The sequence below is a fragment of the Larus michahellis genome, chromosome 18 (genome assembly GCF_964199755.1).
Source record: "Larus michahellis chromosome 18, bLarMic1.1, whole genome shotgun sequence".
Taxonomy (NCBI): domain Eukaryota; kingdom Metazoa; phylum Chordata; class Aves; order Charadriiformes; family Laridae; genus Larus; species Larus michahellis.
The window spans coordinates 7,822,845-7,849,790 of record NC_133913.1 but is presented as its reverse complement, the minus strand read 5'-3'; the positions used below and the strand labels follow the sequence as shown (position 1 = coordinate 7,849,790).

At 54.2% G+C, this 26,946-nt stretch overlaps 1 protein-coding gene and 1 gene segment (V, D, J or C); both read right to left on the bottom strand.

Annotated features, from left to right (window-relative positions):
* Positions 1-26,946, bottom strand: part of LOC141732867 (M1-specific T cell receptor alpha chain-like) — a 341,791-nt gene that overhangs the window by 209,150 nt on the left and 105,695 nt on the right. The window lies entirely within an intron of this gene.
* LOC141732873 (Ig heavy chain V region 6.96-like) lies at positions 9,668-10,472 on the bottom strand. The segment is given in 2 exon segments: positions 9,668-10,056; positions 10,415-10,472. Coding segments are annotated over 2 exon segments (399 nt in total).

The following is a 26,946-nucleotide window of genomic DNA, read 5'->3' as shown; positions in this document are numbered from 1 at the left end:
GCAGGGGGGGGGTTGGACTAGGTGACCTTTAAATGTCCCTTCCAACCCAACACATTCCATGATTATATGATTATGAACCCATAGGTTTTTTCACCTTTGTCCTTCCAATTCTCATTCCCATCCTGCTGAAGAACTAGTGATTGATCTGCTAGTGGGGCTTAGCTGCCTGACAGGGTTAACCCACAGCAAGGAAGAACTCAGCCGGCTAATCATAATGGAAGAGCCTGGAGTCAACCACCACCTGGCAGCAACAATGATGTCATTGGGAGAGCTTTGCCTTTCTTTTCAAGTGAAGCAGCATGCTTTCCCCCTACAACACTTCTACGAGATTTATGCATAGTCTCTGAGGGCTACAATAGTGGCAAACATCACGAGGGTGGGGGATCGGTGCAATGTGCCATGCAATGTGCCATGAATTGTGGCTCACCTGATGCGGCATCAGCATGGGGTTCCCAGCATCAGAAGAGATGTAAGATTTTACAACTTCCTTCCACCTTTCTTGGGATGTTCATGAAACAGCTCTCTCTCCTCTACCACCCTGAGCCCTGGGAAAGTGATGGAGCAACTGGGCCTGGAAACCGTTTCCAGGAACTTGAAGGACAAGAATGTCAGGAGGGTTCACAAGGGGCTAGTCATGCTTGAGCAAGATGATAATTCCCTGCCATGTGGCATCATGATCGACAAGAAAAGGTGGGGCAAAGAGGAAAGCAGAGGGGAGACACTGGGATTTATGCCATTGTCCTCCCGGGTGACCATTATGTGGGAGGAAGCCCTGCTTTCTTGGAAAGGCCTAAACACCTGCCAGCCCACAGGAAGTAGGAAATGAATTCCTGATTTTTCTTCCCTTGCGCATGCAGCTTCACTTTACCTTTTAAATGTCTTTATATGTAGTCAGCAAGGTGTACCGCTTGTATCATCACCACATCCACAAGGAAGAAAAGGAGGGTTATAGTCACTTGCGCCTCTCTCCTGAGGGAATAGAGGGTCCAGTATGCCGGGCAGACCCTCCTCACAGGGATGTCTGCTGTCTTCCTGGAGCCTGGGTTAAGGACATAACTAGGAAAGTCCCTAGTTTGATACAGTCCTCGGACTACTACCCGTTACTGATTTTCCATGTAGGTGGAGATGAAGCTGCGACTCGTAGACCAAGAGCAATCAAGGGGGACTTCAGGGCCTTGGGAAGGTTGGTAAGGGAGTCTGGGGCACAGGTGCTTTTCTCCTCACTCCTTCCAGTTGCAGGCAGTGACACTGGAAGGAACAGGTGCATCCAGTCCATTAACACATGGCTCCGTGGCTGGTGTTGCCGCCACAATTTTGGGTTTTTTGATAATGGGATGGCACTGGGCTTATTGGCATCAGATGGGAAACACCTTTCTCAATCTTTCTGCCCAAGAGATTGTGGGGCTGATCAACAGGGCTTTAAACTAGATGTGAAGGGGGAGGGGGATGATAATATTAGGCTTGTCTGTGACAAGCTGTGGGATAACACGTCAGGGTTAGAGGGACGGGGCACATAGTAAGGACCTGTTTCCCCGAGGCATGCTGGGGACGCTACATCACAGCCAAAGCCTTATGGAGACGAGCCAGGGGCTCCTGAGGTAATCCAAGTCAACAGGAAAACACGCGTGAAACACCCCAAGGGGTGTTCCTCTGAGAAGGTGTCAGAGCCAACAGCCCGGCTGAAGTGCCTCTACACGAATGCTGGCAGCATGGGCAAGAAACAGGAGGAGTTGGAAGCTACCGTGCTACTGGAAAGCTATGACAGAGTCGCCATTACTGAAACCTGGTGGGACGAATCCTGTGACTATCGATGGCTACAGGCTGTTCAGAAGGGGCAGGCGAGGAAGGAGGGGCGGAGGTGTTGCCCTCTATGTTAATGAAGGGATAGAGTGTGAAGAGATGTCCCTAAAGAATAGCCAAGGGGAAGTTGAAAGCTTATGGGTAGGAATTAGAGACCGAGGTAACAAGGGGAACCTTTTGGTTGGTGTCTACTACATGCCTCCTGATCAAGGGAAACCTACTGATGAAGCCTTCTTCTTCCAGCTGCAGGAGGCATTGCGCTCGAAGGCTCTCATCCTGCTGGGGGATTTCAACAACCCCACCATCTGCTGGAAAAGTAACACAGTGAGCTGTAGATGATCCAGGAGGCTCCTGGAGTGCCTTGACGATAACTTCCTAAGACAGGAAACGTCCCTACCCGAGGGGATGCCATACTGGACCTCATAGTCACCAATGCCAGTGAGCTCATTGGGGATGTCAAGATTGGAGGCAGCCTGGGCGGCAGTGACCGCACACCGGTGGGAGTTCACGGTCCTGAGGGGTACGTGCCAGATGAGGAGCATAGTCAGGACCCTGAATTTTAGGAAAGCAAACCTCCAGCTCTTCAAGGAGTTAGTCAAGAGGACCCCCTGGGAAACAGTCCTCAGGGACAAGGGGGCAGAACAGAGCTGGCAGATCTTCAAGGATCCTTTCCATAAAGCACAAGATCTCTCGATCCCCAGGTATAGGAAATCAAGCAATAAAGGGAAGAGACCAGCATGGCTGAGCTGGGACCTGCTGGTCAAACTAAAGGCAAGAAGGAACTGCACAGGCAGTTCTAGCAGGATCAGATATGCTGCGAAGAGTATAGGGATGCTGCCTGGTTATAGAATCATAGAATCTGTTGGGTTGGAAGGGACCTTTAAAGGTCACCTAGTCCAACCCCCCTGCAGTAAGCAGGGACATCTTCAACTAGATCAGGTTGCTTAGAGCCTCATCAAGCCTGGCCTTGAATGTCTCCAGGGATGGGGCCTCCACCACCTCTCTGGGCAACCTGGGCCAGTGTCTCACCACCCTCATTGTAAAGAACTTCATCCTAATGAAGGAAGACCCAGGGAACTACAGACTGGTCGGTCTCACCTCTGTGCCTTACAAGATCATGGAGCAGATCCTTCTGGAAGCTCTGCTAAGGCACATGGATAATAAGGAGGTGATTGGTGACAGCCAACATGGTTTCACCAAAGGCAAATCGTGCCTGACAAATTTGGTGGCCTTCTATGATGTTGCTACAGCATTGGTAGATATGGGGAGAGCAATTGACGTCATCTACCTGGACTTACGCAAAGTGTTCAACACTGTCCACACGAAATCCTGATCTCTAAATTGGCAAAGCATGGATTTGATGGATGGACCACTTGGTGGATAAGGAACAGGCTTGATGGCGGCACTCAAAGGGTTGCAGTCAATGGCTCAGTGTCCACATGGAATCCGGTGATGAGTGGCATTCCTCAGGGGTCAGTACTGGGACTGGTGCTGTTCAACATCTTTCTTGGCAACACGGACAGTGAGATTGAGTACACCATCAGCAAGTTTGCCGACGACACCAAGCTGTGTGGCACCGTCGACACACTGGAGGGAAGGGATACCATCCAGAGGGACCTGGACAGGCTTGAGAGGTTGGCCTGTACGAACCTTGTGAAGTTCAACCAGACCAAGGGCAAGGTCCTGCACCTGGGTCATGGCAATCCCAGGCACAAATACAGGTTGGGCGGAGAATGGCTTGAAGGCAGCCCTGAGGAGGACTTGGGGTGCTGGTGGACGAGAAGCTCAACATGAGCAGGCAATGTGCACTTGCACCTGAGAAAGCCAACCACATCCTGGGCTGCATCAAAAGGAGCATGGCCAGCGGGCCGAGGGAGGTGATTCTGCCCCTCTACTCTGCTCTCGTGAGACCACACCTGGAGTACTGCATCCAGCTCTGGAGTCCGCACCACAGAAGGACATGGATCTGTTCAAATGGGTCCAGTGGAGGGCCACGAAGATCATCAGAGGGCTGGAGCACCTATGCTATGAGGACAGGCTGAGAGAGTTGGGGTTGTTCAGCCTGGAGAAGGCTCCAAGGAGACCTTATAGTGTCCTTCTAGTACCTAAAGGGGGCCTACAGGAAGGATGGGGAGGGACTCTATATCAGGGAGTGTAATGATAGGACACAGGGTAACGGCCTCAGATTGAAAGAGGGCAGATTTAGCGTGGATATGAGGAAAAAAATTTTTTACTGTAAGGGTAGTGAGGCACTGGAACAGGCTGCCCGGAGAAGCTGTGGGTGCCCCATCCCTGGTGGTGTTCAAGGCCAGGCTGAATGGGGCTTTCAGCAACCTGGTCTGGTGGGAGGTGTCCCTGCCCAGGGCAGTGGGGCTGGCACTAGATGATCTTGAAGGTCCCTTCTCCCCCAACTCTAACCATTCTGTGATTCTATGTTTCTAACTTCCACGATAGTCTTCTCCATATTTTTACATGGCATAGCCTCTCCAAGAGAGGAACAAGTGAAAGAGTGAAGTTGAGCCTGGGAAAAAGGAGGACAGAAAGGGAGGACGGTATCGTTAGGGTTGGATTTTGTTTTTTTATTTTTCGTTCCCTCCATTACACTGTATTTTAATTGCCAATAAATTAAATTCCTGCAGTGTGCAGGACAGGCCACAAACACCTGCCGTGTACAGTGATAAGCCCTCAATGCTGGAAACAGCCCTGAGCACCACCACACACATCGCAACACTCGCCCGGCCCATTGCTCTTGCACCTTGGGCTGAGCCCCAGTAGGATTCTGTTACAGTTCAGCTGGATTTCCTGTCTCTGGGTGAACGGCACAGAAATAGCAGGCAGAGTCCCAGGGCTGCAGGGCACTCAGGGATAGATATGCCTCAGAATGGGAATTGTCCCAGGATGCCGTGGCTCAACCCTGCACCTCTGCCCCATACTTCTTTGTAGTACCCGAGGGTCCACACATGAAGGAGACCCACTCGAGACCGCCACTGGGGTCCTCACGGTACCACCGAACATAGTAATCCTTGAAGGTGAAGCCGGATCTGCAGAAGGAGAGGAGCATGGAGTCCCCGGGTGCTCGCAGCCCTCCACCGGCCTCCACCAGCTTCAGCTGCACCCACACCCCTGTGGACGGAGAGCGCAGGCAACGTGCCATGAGTGGTGGCTCACCTGATGCAGCATCAGCATGTGGCATCAGAAGAGATGTAAGATTTTACAACTTCCTTCCACCTTTCTTGGGATGTTCATGAAACAGCTCTCTCTCCTCTACCACCCTGACCACTGGGAAAGTGATGGAGCAAGTAGGCCTGGAAACCATTTCCAGGAACTTGAGGGACAAGAATGTCACCAGGGTTCACAAGGGGCTAGTCATGCCCCTTGTGATAATCTTCTGTGAGGCAATGACTGGTTGTGGAGATGAGGGGAGAGCAGCAGACATTGGTTGCTGTTGATTCAGGAACGCTTTCAACACTGTTTCAGCTAAGGTCCTCCTAGAGAAGCTGACAAAGTACGGGCTGGAGGAGCAGGCAGTGAGGTGGGTCACAGAATCACAGAATGGTAGGGTTGGAAGGGACTTCTGGAGAGCATCTAGTCCAACTCCCCTGCCAGAGCAGGCTCACTCAGAGCAGATGGCACAGGAATGCGTCCAGGCGGGTTTTGAATGTCTCCAGAGACGGAGACTCCACCACCTCTCTGGGCAGCCTGTGCCAGGGCTCTGCCACCCTCACAATAAAGAAGTTTCTCCTTAAGTTTACGTGGAACTTCCTATGCTCAAGTTGGTGCCCATTACCTCTGGTCCTGTTGCTGGGCACCACTGAAAAGAGCCTGGCCCCATCCTTCTGACACCCACCCTTTAAGTATTGATAAGCGTTGATAAGATCCCCCCTCAGTCACCTTTTTTCCAGACTGAAGAGACACAAATTCTTCAGCCTTTCATTGCAAGAGAGGTTTTCCAATCCCCTAATCATCTTGGTAGCCCTTTGCTGTACCCTCTCCAGCAGTTCCCTAGCCTTCTTGAACCTGGGAGCCCAGAACTGGACACAGTACTCCAGGTGTGGCATCACCAGGGCAGAGTAGAGGGGGAGGATGACCTCCTTCGCCCTGCTGGCCACACTCTTCTTGAGGCACCCCAGGATGCCATTGGCCTTCTTGGCCACGAGGCCACATTGCTGGCTCATGGTCATCCTGTTGTCCACCAGGACTCCCAGGTCTCTTTCCATCGAGCTGCTCTCCAGCAGGTCAGCCCCCAGCCTGTACTGGTACTGACACCCAGAACGAGCTGTTCCATCATCTTTCCAGGGATGGAGGTGAGGCTGACCAGCCTGTGTTTCCCCAGGTCCTCCTTCTTGCCCTTTTTGAAGACTGGAGCGACATTGGTTTTCCTCCAATCCTCAAGCACCTCGCGTGTTCTCCAGGACCTTTCAAAGATGATGGAGAGCAGCCCAGCAATGACTTACGCCAGTGACTATCTTCTCATGATCACTACAGCCAAGGGTGCCCCCAAACTTAATGTCCTCCACCAGTCCCTCTGACAGTCAAAAACTGTCTGAATGCCTGGCACCAGATGGTGGTTATCAGTGGCACAAAGTCTAGTTGGAGGCCAGCAACTAGCGGTGTACCACAGGGGTCAATACTGGCTCAAATCCAGTTGGACGTCTTCATTAACGATCTGGAGGACTGCACAGAGTGTGCCCTCAGCAATTGTGCAGATGACACCAACCTGGGAGGAGTGGCTGATGCAGCAGGGTGTTGTGCTGCCATCCAGAGGGACCTTGGCAGGCTGGAGAGATGGGCTGACAGGAACCTGAGGCAGTTCAACATGCAGGAAGGCAAATTGCTACACCTAGAGAGGAACAACCCTGAGCACCAGGACAGGCTCTGGTCACCCAGCTGGAAAGCAGCTTTGCAAAAAAAGGCCTTGGGGTTGCGGTAGACACCAAGTTGGCCATGAGCCAGCAATGGGCCCTGGCAGCAAAGGTGGCCAAAGGTATCCTGGGCGGCATTAGACAAAGTGTTGCCAGCATGTCATGGGAAGCGATCCTTCCCCTCCCCCATGTGGTGTCAGCCCTGATGCAGGTTCTTATCTTTATTCAGCTCCAGGTGCTGGGTAACTGTTGTGTTGCTGCATTAGCCACCTAATCAAACTGTTGTTACTCCTTCACCTCTCACTCAGCCCAGCAGGATAGCCTGAACCTGGATGTGGAGGAAGGATGAGACACTTCTGGGAGAGATACCTGACTGATGACATAGAGTAGGAACAGGTTTTTCCAGACCCTGCTTAGATTTGGATACAATTGGGCATGTGGGGCAGTCCACATAGTCTCCAGAATCAGAGCACTCGCATCCCATCTGCAGTGCCTGATCCTGCTACAGCTACCGGGAAGTCCCTGAGAAGGAACTGAATATCATCTGTCTTGTGAGTGCAGTGTACGTGCCCTTAATCCCTCCTACACTCCAAACAGTTAAGAACGACAGCTAGCAGTTCCTTCAGAGCACGCAAAACATTGCAAGGAGTGCCCGGAGGGCTACGATTGGGAGGGGGAATTTGACTCTCCCTCTGCACAGTCAAATTCGGAAAGCCCACTCACAACTGGTCAGTCTGCTGGTGGCACAGCACATCCACACATTGGCATCCTCGTCTGTCAGACTGAAGCAGCTGCCTTAGCAGCACTGTCAGTCTGTAGAGCACGGGATGCTGGGAAGGGACAGGATGACACAGCCTCCCTATGCCATGGTATGCAACTGGCTGTTATAAACCAGAAACAGCACACTTTTGAAATGACTGGCCCAACGGTGACAAAAGACTGCTGGGCTGCTAGCTGGCTTCTCTGCTTAGCAGAGCGCTCAGGGGCTGTGGGCCATGGGGCCACAGAGACGGCCCCATGATCTTTGGGGTCTGGCAGCTGGAAACATACATGCTCAGAAGGTCTTGCCCCATTATATTCGCAGGCCTGGGAGAGAAGCTCCCAATCAAAACCAAACAACCCAGAACAAGAGAAAGCGTTCCGACACGTGTGAGCCAGACAAGACCAAGGGGGAAGTACTGGAAGCTCAGACCTTTTGTAAGATGCCTCTTCAATCCTCCCTCAATGTCTGTGAGGACTCTAAAAGTCAAAATGTCTCATGCAGATTGGAAGGCCCATTTTTTGTCCTTCCTGGGTCATTTTTCATGACAAATTCACTACCTCGGAGTTTCCTTCTTTCCCTTTGACCTCCAGAAATGACTTCTTGTGTGGGCACTGTGATAAATTCTTGCTTTTCTCTCTGGACTATAAGCTGGAGTTTGAAGGGTAAATCTGCATGGGAACCCAATGTTTATGGGTGCTAAAAAGGCAGACCGCAGCAGACTGAGCAGGGCTGCACAGCCAGGTCCATGTGAGGGACTCAGGTGTGCTGCTCTTTGGATAAAAGAGAGAAGACAGAGATGAAGAGATGAGAAGACGATGAGGAGGAGAGATAGCAGAGAAGAGGCGAGGCATGGCAAGGATGCTGGAGGGAAGGGATGCCATCCACAAGGACTTGGACAGGCTTGATAAGGGGATCCGTGTGAACCTTATGAAGTTCAACAAGGCCAAGTGCAAGTCCTCTGTGTGAGATGGGGCAATCCCAAGAACAGTACTGGCTGGGCAGAGAACGCATGGAGAGCAGCCCTGAGGAGAAGCACTTGGGGGTGTTGGTCAATAAGAAGCTCAACACAACCCAACCATGAGCACTTGCCTTTCTAGCCAACTGCATCCTGGGTTGCATCCCCACAGCATGGCCAGGAGGGCAAGGGAGGGGATTCTACCCCTCTACTCTGCTCTCATGAGACCCACCTGGAGTACTGCATCCAGCTCAGGACCTGGACCTCCTGGAGCGAGTCCAGCAGAGGGCCATGAAGATAATCAGAGGGCTGGAGCACCTGTCTCCTATGAAGACAGGCTGAGAGACATGGGGTTGTTCTGCCTGGAGAAGAGAAGCCTCTTGGGAGACCTTGTAACTGCCTTCCAGTGCCTAAAAGAGGCCTACAGGAAAGATGGGGAGGGACTCTTCATCAGGGAGTGAAGCGATAGGATGAGGGTAATGGTTTCAAACTGAAAGAGGGGAGATTTAGATTAGCTATTAGGAAGAAATTCTTGACTGAGGGGGTTGTGAGACACTGGAATAGGCTGCCCAGAGAAGCTGTGGATGCTCCATCCCTGGAGGTGTTCAATGACAGCTTAGATGGGGCTTCAAGCAACCTCGTCTGGTGGGAGGTGTCCCTGCCCAGGGCAGGGGAGCTGGAACTAGATGATCTTGAAGGTCCCTTCCAACTCTAACCATTCTACTGTTCTGTGATTCTACCTCCCACAATAACCTTCTCCATATTTTTAGCAGGCACTGAAGGGAGACTGAGAAGCCTGTAATTACCAGGCTTTACCTTCTTTCCCCTCCGGAAAATGGGGATAACATTTGCCAGCTTCCAGTTGTCTGGGCCTCTCCAGACTCCCAAGGCCATTGAAAAAGAACGAGAGAGGTTCTGTGATAACATTGGCCAGCTCTTTCATACCCGGGCATGAATGCCAGAGGGACCCATAGATTTAGGTGCCGAAACAATGCAGAAGAAATACTACAAACTGACCCCAAGCCCCATTTCCAATTGGCCCCTGTGCATCCTGGGGAGAGGAAGGGAATGCAAGAGTGAAGCTGAGCCTGGGAAGAAGGATGTCAGAGAGGGAGGACGTTTTTTTTAGGGTTGCGGTAATTTTCTATACTCTCCATTGCACTGTATTTTAATTGGCAATCAAATTCCTGCAGTGTGCAGGACAGGCCACAAACACCTGCTGTGCAAAGTGATAAGCCCTCACTGCTGGAAACAGCCACAGGTGACCTCACACACATCACAGCACTCCCCTGGCCAATTGCTCTTGCACCTGGGCTGGGCCCCAGCAGGTTTCTGTTAAAGCTCAGCTGGATTTCCTCTCTCTGGGTGAACAGCACAGAAGTAGAGGGCAGAGTCCTGGGGCTGCAGGGCACTCAGGGACAGAGAGGACTCAGACCGGGCATTGTCCCGGGACACCGTGGCTCGTCCTTCCACTGTTGGCCCGTACTTCTTCGTAGTACCCGAGAATGCACTGATGTAGGACACCCACTCGAGACCACCACCGGGGGCCTCACGGTACCAATAAACGTAGTAATCCTCGAAGGTGAAGCCAGATCCGCGGCAGGAGAGGTGCACGGAGTCCCCGGGAGCTCGCAGCCCCCCGCCGGCCTCCACCAGCCTCAGCTGCGCCCACACCCCTGCGGACGGAGAGCGCAGGCAGCCGGGCAGCGCGCCACCACGGCCCCACGACGTTCCCCCGCCGCCCCCGGCCCCGGCACAGCCACAGCCGCCACCCGCCTCTCTCCCGGCAAAGCCCCGCGCCCGGGGCAATGCCCCGCCTGCCCCCCTCGGGGCTCAGCCGCGCCCGCTCCCACACTGCGGCCCGACCCGCCGGCCCAAAGCCTCCCCCTGCCCGGCCTCAGCTTCGGCCTTTTCTTCCCCCGGGCAAGGCGAGCGCCACCACACACCGCGCCCGGCGCGGGAGCAGCCGCGGCCCCGGTACGAGCAGCGCCGCACACTGGCAGCCCCGGGCCAGGGCCCGGGCCCTGCTCTCACCTGCCGGCCCCAAGGCCAATGCCATGGACACGAGCCACGGCCCCAGCCCAGCCGCCATCGTGCCCTGCCGCGCCGGGGCCGGACGGGGCCCGGAGGGAGCTGCACAGGAGCCGAGCGGAACCGTGCTCGGGCCCGCTCCTGCCCGTCCCGCCGGCTCGGCCCCTCGCCGGGGCAACGCCCATGCCTCTGCCCGCCCCCAGCACGCCCGTCCCGGCCCCCCGCTGCCGCGGCCCCATCCGTCAGGAGAAGGGCGGGCGCGGGCAGGGCCGCGGGGCAGGGCCGTGGGCAGAGGAGGAGCGCGGCGCCCCGGCACACCGAGGGTCCTGAACCGGGGCTGCCAGCGCGGCTCCGCCGCTCTCCCGCCTCGTCGCCCTGCCGAGCTCTCCGCAAGGGCATCTGCGCCTTGGCCGCCCGCAGCCGGGGCTGGCCCCAGCGGCAGGGACGGGCCGTCGGCCCGCAGCGTCCCCTCGCAGGACCCTCCCCGTGCCCCGCACCCCCAGCCCGCCCTGGCCTCACTCCCAGCCCCTGCCCGCGGAGACCAGACACACAGAGGGCTGTGCTGCCATCCACAGGGACCTCGACAGGCTGGAGAAGTGGGCTGACAGGATCCCCCTGCAGCTCAACACGGGCAAGAGCCAAGTCCTGCACCTGGGCAGGAACAACTCCCTGCACCAGGCCAGGCTGGGGGCTGCCCACCAGGGAAGCACGTGCTCAGAGAAGGACCCCAATGGTTCTGGTGGACAACGTGACCATGAGCCAGAAATGGGCCCTTGTGGCAAAGAGGGATATGGGCTGTCCTGGCATATGGGATGTCCTGGGCTGCACCAGAAGGAGTGTTTGCAGCAGCTCAGGGAGGTGATCCTTCCCCTGTACTCAGCACTGCTGGGGTCACTCCTGGAGTACTAGCTTCTCTTCCTGGAAGCAGAGTACAATAAAGAGCTGGATATACTGGGGAGAGGCCTGTGAAGGGTGACGGAGATGATTATGGGTCTGGAGCACCTCTTAGATGAGGAAAGGCTGAGAGAGCTGGGACTGTTGAACCTGGAGAAGAGAAGGCTTGGAATTGGGGGGAGATTCGTCACTACAGACCCTACTAAACCCTCTCTTCCCACCTTCCTATAAGCTCCCTTTCTACATGGAAAGGCTGCAATAAGGTGTCCCCAGAGTTTTCTCTTCTCCAGGCTGAGCAACCTTAACTCTCTCAGCCTGTCCTCATAGGAGAGGTGTTCCACCCCTTTGATCATTTTTGTGGCCCTCCTCTGGAGCTGCTCCAGCCACGTCCATGTCTTTCCTGTGCTGAGGACTCCAGAGCTGGATGCAGAACTCCAGGTGGGATCTCAGCAGAGCAGAGAAGAGGGGCACAATCACTTCCCTTGACCTGCTGCCCACGCTTCTTTTGATGCCACCCAGGATACAGTTGGCTTTCTGGGCTGCGAGCACACCAGTACCCACAAGTCCTTCTCTGCAGCACTGCTCTCAATCCCTTCATCCCCCAGCCTCGACTGATACCAGGCGTTGCCCCAACCCGGTGCAGGGCCTTACACTTGGCCTTGTTGAACCTCATGAGGTACACATGGGACCACTTCTTGAGCTTGTCCAGGTCCCTCTGGATGGCATCCTGTCCCTCAGGCATGTCAATCACACCACTGAGCTTGGTGTCATCTGCAGAGGCTGCACTCAATCCCACTGTCTATGTCATTGATGAAGACATTAAGTGGTACTGGACCCCATACGGACCCCTGAGGTATACCACTCGTCATTGGACTCCATCTGGACTTTGTTCTGCTGGACAACTTGACCATGAACCAGAAATGGACCCTGTGGCAAAGAGGGATAATGGTGTCCTGGGCTGCACCAGGAGGAGAGTTTGCGTCAGCTCAGGGAGGTGGTCCTTCCCCTCTACTCAGCACTGCTGGTGTCACACCTGCAGTATGGGCTCCACTGCTTGGCTCCCCAGGACAAGAGAGAGTTGGGCATACAGGAGAGAGGCCAGTGAATGCCAAGAAGGTCATAATGGGTCTCGAGCACCCCTTCCATGAAAAAGGCTGAGAGATCGGGGGTGCCTTACCCTGGAGAAGAGAAGGTTCAGGGGGATCTCACTGATGTATAGAAACAGAGGAAGGGAGGGGGCAGGGAGGGCAGGGCCAAGCGCTTTTCTCTGGTCCTCAGTGACAGGTCACAAAGCAATGTGCAACCTTATGTGACACTTTTTCACTGTCAGGGTGACTGTGCACTGGCACAGGTTGCCCAGAAAGGCTGTTGGTTCTGCCTGCTTGGAGATATTCAAAAGCTGTCCGGAGATGGTCCCGGGCAACCGGCTCTAGGAGGCCCTACTTGAGCAGAGGGTCTGGATGACCTCCTGAGGTGCCCCCCAACTTCAGGATTTCTGTGAGTCTGTGAAAGGCTCACGGGCACATTCACGACTTTGTGATATGTGCCAGGGCAGAGGGGAAAAATGAAACTTGGACTTTACTACTCTCCTGATGACTTCCAGGAACAGCTTTTTACAGGACTGTTGAGGAAAACGCACTTTCCTCTTTTGGCTACAAGATTCAAAGCTGGAACTCAGGAGAGTTATACAGGACTCACTCAGGAGTGATACAAAAATGTCATATGGGTGGGTAAAAGAGGAGCACGCGGAGGACTCGGGAGAGGTATTCGGCATGGTTATGTTTGCTGTATTTGTGGTCTTCAGTCTTCTGATAGATCTTATGGTTCTTCTGCAGAGTTGCAGACACAGGTACATGCACATGTGAACAGGTTGTACAACCCCCTGCACAAACCCAGAGCCTGGCTTTGGAAGGATGAGGAATAACATGCATCCCCATTTGAGCACTTGACTGGCTGCTTCCTGGAGCCCGAGAAGCGTACTGCTGGCCACAGCTTGTTGCTGGAGGCAGGGCTCCTGGACTGAGCAGAGGGCAGGGAATTCAATGGGGAAATGACTGTTAGAGCCTCTCCATTTCTCCATCAAAACCACCTAACAGTCACTGCTGGAGGGCTGCAGGGCATACATGGCAGCATGCTGGCAGCGCGTGAGGTCATGAGGAGAGACTCGAGGTCTTCCCCCCAACCAGGACGCAAGAGTATTCCCAAAGCATTTCCAGACCCACAAACTGTCTCTTAAAAGCTCGGGCTGGCCGTCAGGCCTGATGCTGTCCTTTCATACTCCCCAGGAAGGGCATTAGAAAGTGCAGCAGAAGAGGAGACAGTTTTGCTCCTAAGATGGCAGAAAAGTTGAGGCTGTAATGGACCTCTGAAAAGGCCTGGTTTAACTCTCCTGCTTGAAGCAGGGTCAGCAAGAGTAGGTGTACTTGATTTGTTTGTGATGGAGTTAATTTTCTTCAGAGAGGCCTGTATGGGCAGCTGCAATATTTTATGGCAAATACCGTGTTGATAACACATCAAAGTTTTAGCTGTTGCTGAACGGTCTTTACACAGTGTCCCTGCCTTCTTTGTTTCTCGTGTTGCCCATCAGCTGTAGAGCTGACCGCTCAGGAGAAGAGCCTGCGGAGTAAAAAGCGGCAGAGAGGAGGTGGTATGAACTGGCCGCAACCCCCATTCCCCTTCCCCTATATGCCTCTTGGAGGGAAGAGGTAGAGAAGTTGGGAGTGAAGTTGAACCCGGGAAGAAGCGTGGGATGGCAGAAAGGTGTTTTTAGATTTGTTCTTATTTCTCGCTGTCCTACTCTGATTGGATTGATAATAGATAGAATTTATTTCCTCAAGTCGAGTCTCTTTGGCCTCTGAAGGTAATTGCTGGGTCATCTCCTTGTCTGTTTCTTGACCCATGTGCCTTTCATTGTGTTTTTTTCACCCTGTTCAGTAGAGGAGGGGGACTGACAGAGTCGCTTGTTGGGCACCTGGAGGCCAGCCAAGGTCAACCCATCACACCTTGTCTACTTCTTCTTCCCGATCAGGTGATCTGTAGTAGCCACCCACTACAATGTCACCCATCCATCTACTATGGTACAGGAGTAAGCTACCACACCGCCTCTCCATGATCCCACATCTACAAGCAAGCCACAGAGGTAAAACTGGGCCAGGCTGGACAGCAGCCCAGATAATGTGTAATAACCAGCACGTCACTAGACAGTCTCTGAAGTTCCCACAATACATCCTCCTGCATCATAAACACTTATCTTCACTGCTTTTGACTGCAAGCATGCCCAAGGTTTTATTCCTGCACCTGCCAATGCGTGACACCAATATCTGATTAGCAGCTGCTAGAAATAAATGCTGAGAAGTCTGTACTCCCTATCAGTTGGGTTTTGGCTCCACGCTGCTGCAGAGCTGCTCCAGGCTGAGCCTGGCACCACAGTAATACACTGCTTCATCCCCTTGCTTTGCTGACTGGATCTGCAGGGTGAATCTGTTCTGGGAGCTCTCCACTGATCCCTTAACGCGACCCTGGATATCTTCTCCAGAGGCATCACCTTCCCGGTAAATCCATTCCAGAGAGCCACGTGGCCCCAGCCGGTACCAGAACATGTAGCAGATGCTCATACTGTCCCCACTCATGCTGCACTGGAAGGTGATTCCATCTCCCTCTCGCATGGCCAGATCCCCGATCTGTTGCTCCAAGGCCACATGGCCAGTGACTGCAGCAGTGAGGAAGAACAAGCCATGATCGCTCCAAGATTCAGAAAAGGTCACGGCATTGCTGGTGGGGACACTGGGATAGCACTGGACTAAATTTGTTCTCTTTCAACCCAACTGACAAAGATGAGTAGAGGAACTGAGCTGGTACCAGGAATCAGGGCTCATGAGGAGAGTGACACCACTCCCTCCTTTTCCCTGTCAGAGAAGAAGGTTTTTTGGATTTTCTGATTTGGTGCAGGAAGGATTTGCATGATGGAGGACAAATCCCTTTGGCTTTGCCAGGCTGTGATGGTGAGGAATTTACTCTCCTGTCCCTGATACTGCTCGGAATGTGCACAAGGACATCTCACAGGCAAGTGGGGCTTGGATCTTATGCTGACATCCTCAACCTGCTCTTTGCAAGGACAAAGCATTAGGCCCAAGGATGGGGGTGTACCAGGTAGATTCCCTGCCTGTTCCCACACTGCGGAGCAGCCAGGCTGGATGGAGGTGCCTAAATTGCAGCTAGAAGAGGAGGAACTCATCTCCCGCTGTGCTCTGCAGGGATTGCTGGGGAGGTAGAGGCGGGGTGCAGGTCAGGCTGCAAGTGGTTAGCACAGCTCTGTGGCGAGCAGAGCACAGGAGCATGCTCAGTTCCTGGGAGGCATCACCCCTTCCTCTTCCTTTTGCTTACCTATGATGGGAAAGAACCCCACGCACAGGGCAGTCCACACAGCCAGGCCCCACTCTGCCTCGACGCTCTGTAGCTTGTCTCCGCTGGCAGAACAGCTCTGCCCACATCTGCCCTGTCTGTGCCTCTGTCACTGCAGTCAGTCCTAGTCCCTCCTGGTCCCTCCCTTGGTCTATGACAACAGCGAAGGCGAGAGGTGGGGGCTGGAGGAGCAGAAGAACCTGAAGCTGTTGGTGAACTCTCGGGTGTCTCTCATCCTGCAAGCTGCAATACCAGAGAGCTCGCTTGGCAGGAAAACCTCTAGTGGGCAAAAGGTGGCATGTTGCTGTACAGCTACCCTCGACCTTCCTCTGAGGAAGGACTGCAGTGTTTCTGCTGGGATTTTGGAGCTGGCCTGGGGGGCGGCAAGTTGTCCTCCCAGGGCACCCTGGCTCCTTGCTGCTTGTGAGCTGCTGCTCCTGGATGGGAGCCACTGACCCCTCTACTCTTGTGGACAGGGCGCTCCATGGCAGAAGTGCTCCTCACCCTGCTCTTGCTCAGCACCCTACTCCTCCACTCGCTCCCTCGTGCTGACATTTCTCCAGCGGCCTCTTCCCACCAAAGCCTTCCCAGATGCCCGCAAGCAGCAAAGGTAGCAAAGGGCAGGGGAGATCCAGGATTCGCTGTGCACTGAAGCTCTGGGGTACATGTGCAGGTTCCAGGCCCCCAGCTCATCCCCCAAAACTCATGTGCACAGGACTGAGCAGGGACCAGGCTGTTGGGGCTCCTCAGCAGAGCAGGGACACTCCCTTCTCCATTCTTACCCTACTCAGCAGGAACACAGAGCTCCCCCTAGGACCTTTGTAGCCACAGGAGAGGACACCTGCTGAGCCCTACAGTGTCACCGTTTTGACTGGTACTACCATTTTAGGATGCCCAAATTCCATGCTGCCCCTCTGCAGACTCTCTGAGTCCTTCCCCTCCTCTTCCTCTTCATGTGTGCTCCAATCTGTCCCCTTAGGGAAGGGATCCAAGACAGGGGTGGGAAGGCGAGTTGCAAGATGGTAGAGGAACCCATTGAACCTGGAGGTGGCCTAAGGTGCCCTGAGACACTTGGAGCTGCCACAGCATGGTAGGGATACCCCAGGGTCCCCACAGCCCCCAAATCATATTTTCCTTGTTGGGAGTCCTTCCACAAAATTCTATGCTGGACCTCAGCGTACACACTTAAATATATATGCTGGACCTCATGTACACACATGAATATATATGCACAGAGTGCCAACACTTCATGCACAAGGGAAAAGGTGCCCTGCAGCTCAGCTCCTGCTGTTTGCCTGTTCTGGGGCTCCCTGATCAACATGAGCTTTAAAAGCTCAATTCAGCTGTGGTTTGCCATAATCAAATCTTAGTTCTTCAATGCTTGTTGTGCTGCTTCTTAAACAAACTGCTTTCTCTGTTGCTTTTTTCTTGTGGGAAAGACTGAGAAGAATGGAAGAAGGTGATCAACTTGTTCATGGTTTTGTGTGTGCTTGTGAGATACTCTGCTGCTGCTGCTGCTGCCACAGCACCTCTGTGCCCCTTTCCAGGAAAGCCAGCCCAGGCTACTCCTCAAAAGCCTTTTTGCAGCCAACCAGGAAAGACCTGGCTGAATTTAACACCCCTCCTTATTTTCTGCCCCGGCTTTGCCTGTCTTTCAAGCACTGTGCCCTTTTTCCAGCTCTCTGGTGCTGCAGAAATACGTGGCCGTGTCTGCAGCTGATGGCGAGAGCACTTCCAGCAACAGCTGGTTCCTGGAGGGGTCTGCAGAGCTGGTGACTCGTGTCTGGAAGAATGAAGCAATGTGCTGAAGTCCCGTGAAAGGATACAGCAACGCTATGTGCTGCAGGTCTCTGCCAGGAGTCTGACGGATCCAGTCCCAAGCGTAGCTGCTATCGGTGATGGGTACACCAGAGATGCGTCAGGTGAGCGTGAGTGACTCTGAGACCTTCCCTACCACGGGGCCAGAGGCCTCTATCTCCACCTGAGAAAGGGCACCTGCAACCCCAGGAGACAAGGATAAACAGGCAGGAACAGTTCAAGCAATATCTTCATCTACTCCACCACTTCCCTGGGCTTCTGCCTGTGATCTCTGGGATCCAGCAGCTCCAAACACACATGTTCACAACCTCTTGTTCCTGTTAGAATCTCAGATCTGGGAGACCTCCCCATTCTCCCAGTGGGCTCCCAAATGACCCTCTGTACTTTCTGTATTTCCTCTCCTAGCTACTTAGTGAGTGAATAGTGACAACTGGACTGAGCGGACCTGAGCCGTGCCCAAAACCTGAGCACGGCTATTACCACACCTCAACAGTCAGCCGTGACAGGGTACACACGATGGAAACAGCAAAACTTGTTTCCAAGGGTTAAGCAGTTTCAGAGTGTGACAGGAGTGAGGATTGGCATGAGACATGGGAAGAAGGCAAGCAGAAGGGGTAATGCTTTGCAGACAGACTCAGATAAAACAGATAAAACGTCCCCATTAGGACCAAGCACCAATATAGTTACATCATATGATGTAACTACACACCTCTCCGAGAGCAGCCCTGAACCACTGTGGGATTCGACTCCATTCCAGCTTCAGACCCAGAGCTGGGACCCTGGCAGGACGTTTGTGTTAAAGCTCAGCTGGTTTTCCTGTCTCTGTGCAAACGGCACAGAAGTAGCGGGCAGAGTCCCTGGGCTGCAGGGCACTCAGGGACAGATATGCCTCAGAACGGGAATTGTCCTGGGATGCCATGGCTCAACCCTGCATCGCTGCTCCGTAATATGGTTTACTTCAGGCCCAGCAGATGGACACCAAGTCGAATGTGCCACCTGGTGCCTGACAGTACCACCAAACATCATGAAGCTCAAAGCTGTTTAGCAGGCACTGAAAAGAGACTGAGAGGCCTGTAATTACCAGGCTTTACCTTCTTTCCCCTCCGGAAAACGGGGATAACATTTGCCAGCTTCCAGTTGTCTGGGGCCTCTCCAGACTCCCTAGGCCATTGAAAAAAAACAGAGAGAGGTCCTGTCATAACATTGGCCAGCTCTTTCATACCCACGCATGAATGCCAGAGGGCCCCATAGATTTAGGTGCCGAAACAATGCAGAAGAAATACTACAAACTGACCCCAAGCCCCATTTCCAATTGGCCCCTGTGCCTCCTGGGGAGAGGAAGGGAATGCAAGAGTGAAGCTGAGCCTGGGAAGAAGGATGGCAGAGAGGGAGGACGGTTTCTTTAGGGATGGGGTAATTTTCTATACTCTCCATTGCACTGTATTTTAATTGGCAATCAAATAAATTCCTGCAGTGTGCAGGACAGGCCACAAACACCTGCTGTGCAAAGTGATAACCCTTCACTGCTGGAAACAACCATGGGTGACCCCATGCACATCACAGCACTCCCTTGCCCTATTGCTCTTGCACCTGGGCTGGGCCCCAGCAGGTTTCTGTTAAAGCTCAGCTGGATTTCCTGTCTCCGTGTCAATGGCACAGAAGTAGCGGGCAGAGTCCTGGGGCTGCAGGGCACTCAGGGACAGAGAGGACTCAGACCGGGAATTGTCCCGGGACACCGTGGCTCGACCCTGCACAGACTGCTCGAACCGAGTAAATGAGGAATCATACCGGATGTATGACACCCACTCGAGACCACCACCGGGGGCCTGACGGTACCAATAAACGTCGTAACTCCCGAAGGTGAAGCCGGATCCGCGGCAGGTGAGGTGCACGGAGTCCCCGGGAGCTCGCAGCCCTCCGCCGGCCTCCACCAGCCTCAGCTGCGCCCACACCCCTGCGGACGGAGAGCGCAGGCAGCCGGGCAGCGCGCCACCACGGCCCCACGACGTTCCCCCGCCGCCCCGGCGCCCCCCGCCCCGGCACAGCCACAGCCGCCACCCGCCTCTCCCGGCAAAGCCCCGCGCCCGGGGCAATGCCCCGCCTGCCCCCCTCGGGGCTCAGCCGCGCCCGCTCCCACACTGCGGCCAGACCCGCCGCCCCAAAGCCTCCCCCGGCCCCGGCCCCGGCCTCTCCCTCGCCCGCCCACCCCACCCGCTCCCCACCCAAGGCGAGTGCCAGCCGACAGCTCCCCCGGCGCAGGAGCAGCCGCAGCCCCGGGGCCCCGGCACGGGCAGCGCCGACCGCGGGCAACCGAAGCCCCGGGCCCGGCCTCGCCGCCCTCCCCGCACGGTTCTCACCTGCCGGCCCCGAGGCCAAGGCCAAGGCCAGGAGCCACGGCCCCAGACCGGCCGCCATCGTGCCCTGCCGCGCCGGGGAAGGACGGGGACCGAGGGCCCGGCGGGAGCCGCACAGAAGCCGAGCGCAGCCGCGCTCGAACCCGCTCCTGCCCGCCCGCCGGCGAGGGGGCAGAGCCGATGCCTCTGCCTGCCCCGAGCACCCCCGCCCCGGCCCGGCCCCCCGCTGCCGCGTCCGATTTGGGGCAGCAGAAGGGCGGATGCGGGCAGGGCCGCGGGCAGAGGAGGAGCGCGGCTCCCCGGCACACTGAGGCTCCTGAACCGGGGCTGCCAGCGCGGCTCCGCCGCTCTCCCGCCTCGTCGCCCTGCCGAGCCCTGCGCAAGGGCGTCGGCGCCTCGACCGCCCGCAGCCGGGGCCGGCCCCGGCCCCAGCCCCAGCGGCAGGGACGGGCCGTCGGCCCGCAGCGTCCCCTCGCAGGACCCTCCCCGTGCCCCGCACCCCCAGCCCGCCCTGGCCTCACTCCCAGCCCCTGCCCGCGGAGACCAGACACACAGAGGGCTGTGCTGCCATCCACAGGGACCTCGACAGGCTGGAGAAGTGGGCTGACAGGATCCCCCTGCAGCTCAACACGGGCAAGAGCCAAGTCCTGCACCTGGGCAGGAACAACTCCCTGCACCAGGCCAGGCTGGGGGCTGCCCACCAGGGAAGCACGTGCTCAGAGAAGGACCCCAATAGTTCTGGTGGACAACGTGACCATGAGCCAGAAATGGGCCCTTGTGGCAAAGAGGGATATGGGCTGTCCTGGCATATGGGATGTCCTGGGCTGCACCAGAAGGAGTGTTTGCAGCAGCTCAGGGAGGTGATCCTTCCCCTGTACTCAGCACTGCTGGGGTCACTCCTGGAGTACTAGCTTCTCTTCCTGGAAGCAGAGTACAATAAAGAGCTGGATATACTGGGGAGAGGCCCGTGAAGGGTGACGGAGATGATTATGGGTCTGGAGCACCTCTTAGATGAGGAAAGGCTGAGAGAGCTGGGACCGTTGACCCTGGAGAAGAGAAGGCTTGGAGTGGGGGGAGATTCGTCCCGTCTATGTATAGAAACATAGAACTTGAGAATCATAGCATCACTTGGGTTGGAAGGGAAGTTTAAAGGTCACCATGTCCAAACTCCCCTCCAGTGTGCAGGGGCATCTTCATCTAGATCAGGTTGCTCAGAGCCCTGTCCAGTCCCTGGAAATATTTCCAGGGATGGGACATCTACAGCCTCTCAGGGAAACCCATTCCTGTGTGTCCTTATCCTCATCACAAAACATTTCTTCTTTCTAGCTGTTCTTTTAGTTTAAAGCCATTACCCCTCATCCTATCACTACAGGCCCTACTAAACCCTCTCTCCCCATCTTCCTATAAGTTCCCTTTCTATATGGAAAGGCTGCAATAAGGTGTCCCCAGAGTTTTCTCTTCTCCAGGCTGAGCAACCCCAACTCTCTCAGCCTGTCCTCATAGGAGAGGTGTTCCACCCCTTTGATCATTTTTGTGACCCTCCTCTGGAGCTGCTCCAGCCACGTCCATGTCTTTCCTGTGCTGAGGACTCCAGAGCTGGATGCAGAACTCCAGGTGGGATCTCAGCAGAGCAGAGAAGAGGGGCACAATCACTTCCCTTGGCCTGCTGCCCACGCTTCTTTTGATGCCACCCAGGATACAATTGGATTTCTGGGCTGCAAGCACACCAGTACCCACAAGTCCTTCTCTCCAGCACTGCTCTCAATCCCTTCATCCCCCAGCCTCGACTGATACCAGGGGTTGCCCCAATCCGGTGCAGGGCCTTACACTTGGCCTTGTTGAACCTCATGAGGTACACATGGGACCACTTCTTGAGCTTGTCCAGGTCCTTCTGGATGGCATCCCATCCCTCAGGCATGTCAACCACACCACTGAACTTGGTGTCATCCGTAGATACCCTGAGGCTGCACTCAATCCCACTGTCTATGTCATTGATGGAGACATTAGGCAGTACTGGACTGAATATGGACCCCTGAGGGACACCACTCGTCACTGGACTCCTTCTGGAATTTGAGCCATGTTGCTGTTTAGCCTCAGAGGGCAACAAAGAACTAACCATATGGCCGCTCTCTCAAACTCCCCCCCTACCACAGGGAAGAATCAGAAGAAAAAGGCAAAACTTGTGGGTTGAGACCAAGGCAGTTTAACAGAACAGCAAAGGGAACAAGAAAACAACAACAATAACATGGACAGATGAATGTAGAAACATGATTACAGTACCACCGCTCACTGAATGGACCCAGGACGCCCCAGCCCGCTCCGACTGGTGACTTCCTATTCCTTTCCCCAGCCAGCTACAGACTAAGCATGACTCACATGGGATGGAACACCTACTACTTTCCCCTGTCTTATGTGTATATATACACACATACATATATATTCATACAGATGTAATGCCCTTAGTCCATGGGCCATCCCTCTAAAATGTCCATTGAGTGCATTTCATCCATGGCTTTGGGCTCCATCTCTTGGAACAGTCTCTCAGGGCAGGTGGGATAGTGTGTGGTGCTGGAATGTTGCATGCTGTATTTTCAGAGCTTGAGGCTGGTGCACCTGCTGCAGCTCATGCCGATGGTCCAGGGGATGAAGATGTAGATCTCAAAGAAGTTGCTGGGCTCCAGCTGCTGAGGTCAGTTCTGATCCCATCACCGCTGTGCTTTACTCAGGTTTTTTTTATCAAAGTCCACGTATCATTAATTTGGGTGATTCTTACTGTAGTACAACTGATAGCAGTTATAGTAATGAGGACATACAGTGGGAAATTCTTAGTTGGGCCTCTTCTAAGTGATGCTGTGGAATGTCGAAGTTAAGACTCAACTCAACTTTTTTGCCTCGGTCTTCACTGCCAGCCTCTCTCCTCATGCCTCCCAGGTTGAAGGACCGCAAGACGGGGACCTGTGAGACACAGGACCTCCCACTGTAAGTGAAGACAAGGTTTGTGACCACCTGAGGAACCTGAACATATACAAGGCTATGGGACCTGATGAGATGCATCCCAGAGTCCTGAGGGGACTGGCTGATGTAGTTGCCAAGCCATTCTCCATGACATTTGAAAAGTCGTGGCGGTCAGGTGAAGTCCCTGGTGACTGGAAAAAGGGAAACATTGCACACATTGTTAAAAAGGGTAGAAAGGAGCACCCTGGGAACTACCGCCCTGTCAGTCTCACCTCCATGCCTGGGAAGATCATGGAACAGATCCTCCTAGAAGCTATGCTAAGGCATATGGAGGACAGGGAGGTGATTCGAGACAGCCAGAACGGCTTCACCAGGGGCAAGTGCTGTCTGACCAACCTGGTGGCTTTCTACAATGGAGGGACTGCATCAGTGGACAAGGGAAGAGCTACAGATACCATCTCTCTGGACTTCTGCAAGGCCTTTGACATGGTCCCCCACAACATTCTTCTCTCTGAGTTGGAGAGATATGGATTTGATGGGTGGACTGTTTGGTGGATAAGGAACTGGCTGGATGGTCGCATCCAGAGGGTGGTGGTCAATGGCTCGATGTCCAGATGGAGAGGGGTGACAAGTGGTGTCCCTCAGGGATCCGTATTGGGACCAGTGCTGTTGGATATCTTCATCAATGATTTAGACAGTGGGATCAAGTGCACCCTCAGCAAGCTTGCCGACGACACTAAGCTGAGTGGTGCAGTCGAGAGGCCAGAGGGACGGGATGGCATCCAGAGGGACCTGGATGAGCTAGAGAGGTGGGCCTGAGCAAACCTTATGAAGTTCAACAAGGCCAGGTGCAAGGTCCTACACTTGAGTTGGGACAATCCTCATTATCAATACAGGCTGGGGGATGATGCGATAGAGAAATAGCCCTGTGGAAAAGGACTTGGGGGTACTGGTGGATGAAAAGCCGGACATGAGCCAACAATGTGTGCTTGCAGCCCAGAAGGCCAATCACATCCTGGGATGCATCAAAAGAAGCATGGCCAGCAGATCAAGAGAGGTGATTCTCCCCCTCTACTCTGCTGTCCTGAGACCCCACCTGGAGTAGTGTGTCCAGCTCTGGCGTCCTCAGCACAAGAAGGACATGGCCCTGTTGGAGCAGGTCCAGAGGAGGGCCACAAAGATGGTCAAAGGGTGAAGCCCCTCTCCTATGAAGACAGGCTGAGAGAGTTGGGATTGTTCAGCCTGGAGAAGAGAAGGCTCCAGGGAGACCTTATAGCAGCCCTCCAGTACCTGAAGAGGGCCTACAGGAAAGCTGGGGAGGGGTTGTTTGCGGAGGCATGTAGCGATAGGACGAGGGGAAATGTTTTTAAACTAGAGCAGGTTGGGTTTAGATTTGACATTAGGAAGAAGTTCTTTACAATGAGGGTGGTGAGACACTGGAACAGGTTGCCCAGAAAGGTGGTGGAAGACCCATCCCTGGAGACATTCAAGGCCAGGCTTCATGAGGCTCTGAGCAACCTGATCTAGTTAAAGATGTCCCTGCTTAGTGCAGGGGGGTTCGACTAGGTGACCTTTAAATGTCCCTTCCAACCCAACACATTCCATGATTATATGATTATGAACCCATAGGTTTTTTCACCTTTGTCCTTCCAATTCTCATTCCCATCCTGCTGAAGAACTAGTGATTGATCTGCTAGTGGGGCTTAGCTGCCTGACAGGGTTAACCCACAGCAAGGAAGAACTCAGCCGGCTAATCATAATGGAAGAGCCTGGAGTCAACCACCACCTGGCAGCAACAATGATGTCATTGGGAGAGCTTTGCCTTTCTTTTCAAGTGAAGCAGCATGCTTTCCCCCTACAACACTTCTACGAGATTTATGCATAGTCTCTGAAGGCTACAATAGTGGCAAACATCACGAGGGTGGGGGATCGGTGCAATGTGCCATGAGTTGTGGCTCACCTGATGCGGCATCAGCATGAGGTTCCCAGCATCAGAAGAGATGTAAGATTTTACAACTTCCTTCCACCTTTCTTGGGATGTTCATGAAACAGCTCTCTCTCCTCTACCACCCTGAGCCCTGGGAAAGTGATGGAGCAACTGGGCCTGGAAACCGTTTCCGGGAACTTGAAGGACAAGACTGTCACCAGGGTTCACAAGGGGCTAGTCATGCATGAGCAAGATGATAATTCCCTGCCATGTGGCATCATGATCGACAAGAAAAGCTGGGGCAAAGAGGAAAGCACAGGGGAGACGCTGGGATTTATGCCGTTGTCCTCCCGGGTGACCATTATGTGTGAGGAAGCCCTGCTTTCTTGGAAAGGCCTAAACACCTGCAAGCCCACAGGAAGTAGGAAATGAATTCCTGATTTTTCTTCCCTTGCGCATGCAGCTTCACTTTACCTATTAAAATGTCTTTATATGTAGTCAGCAAGGTGTACCGCTTGTATCATCACCACATCCACAAGGAAGAAAAGGAGGGTTATAGTCACTTGCGCCTCTCTCCTGAGGGAATAGAGGGTCCAGTATGCCGGGCAGACCCTCCTCACAGGGATGTCTGCTGTCTTCCTGGAGCCTGGGTTAAGGACATAACTAGGAAAGTCCCTAGTTTGATACAGTCCTCGGACTACTACCCGTTACAGATTTTCCATGTAGGTGTAGATGAAGCTGCGACTCGTAGACCAAGAGCAATCAAGGGGGACTTCAGGGCCTTGGGAAGGTTGGTAAGGGAGTCTGGGGCACAGGTGCTTTTCTCCTCACTCCTTCCAGTTGCAGGCAGTGACACTGGAAGGAACAGGCGCATCCAGTCCATTAACACATGGCTCCGTGGCTGGTGTTGCCGCCACAATTTTGGGTTTTTTGATAATGGGATGGCCTACATGGCACTGGGCTTATTGGCATCAGATGGGAAACACCTTTCTCAATCTTTCTGCCCAAGAGATTGTGGGGCTGATCAACAGGGCTTTAAACTAGATGTGAAGGGGGAGGGGGATGATAATATTAGGTTTGTCTGTGACAAGCTGTGGGATAACACGTCAGGGTTAGAGGGACGGGGCGCATAGTAAGGACCTGTTTCCCCGAGGCATGCTGGGGACGCTACATCACAGCCAAAGTCTTACGGAGACGAGCCAGGGGCTCCTGATGTAGTCCGAGTCAACAGGGAAACATGCGTGAAACACCCCAAGGGGTGCTCCTCTAAGAAGGCGTCAGAGCCAACAGCCCGGCTGAAGTGCCTCTACACGAATGCTGGCAGCATGGGCCAGAAACAGGAGTTGGAAGCTACCGTGCTGCTGGAAAGCTATGACAGAATCACCATTACTGAAACCTGGTGGGACGAATCCTGTGACTATCGATGGCTACAGGCTGTTCAGAAGGGGCAGGCGAGGAAGGAGGGGCGGAGGTGTTGCCCTCTATGTTAATGAAGGGATAGAGTGTGAAGAGATGTCCCTAAAGAATAGCCAAGGGGAAGTTGAAAGCTTATGGGTAGGAATTAGAGACCGAGGCAACAAGGGGAACCTTTTAGTTGGTGTCTAGTACCTGATCAAGGGGAATCTACTGATGAAGCCTTCTTCTTCCAGCTGCAGGAGGCATTGCGCTCGAAGGCGCTCATCCTGCTGGGGGATTTCAAGAACCCCAACATCTGCTGGAAAAGTAACACGGCGAGCTGTAGATGATCCAGGAGGCTCCTGGAGTGCCTTGACAATAACTTCCTAAGACAGGAAACAGACAGCCCTACCCGAGGGGATGCCATACTGGACCTCACAGTCACCAATGCCAGTGAGCTCATTGGGGATGTCAAGATTGGAGGCAGCCTGGGCTGCAGTGACCGCACACCGGTGGGAGTTCACGGTCCTGAGGGGTATGTGCCAGACAAGGAGCGTAGTCAGGACCCTGAATTTTAGGAAAGCAAACCTCCAGCTCTTCAAGGAGTTAGTCAAGAGGACCCCCTGGGAAACGGTCCTCAGGGACAAGGGGGCAGAACAGAGCTGGCGGATCTTCAAGGATGCTTTCCATAGAGCACAAGAGCTCTCGATCCCCAGGTATAGGAAATCAAGCAAGAAAGGGGAGAAGGGACCTTTAAAGGTCACCTAGTCCAACCCCCCTGCACTTTCGCT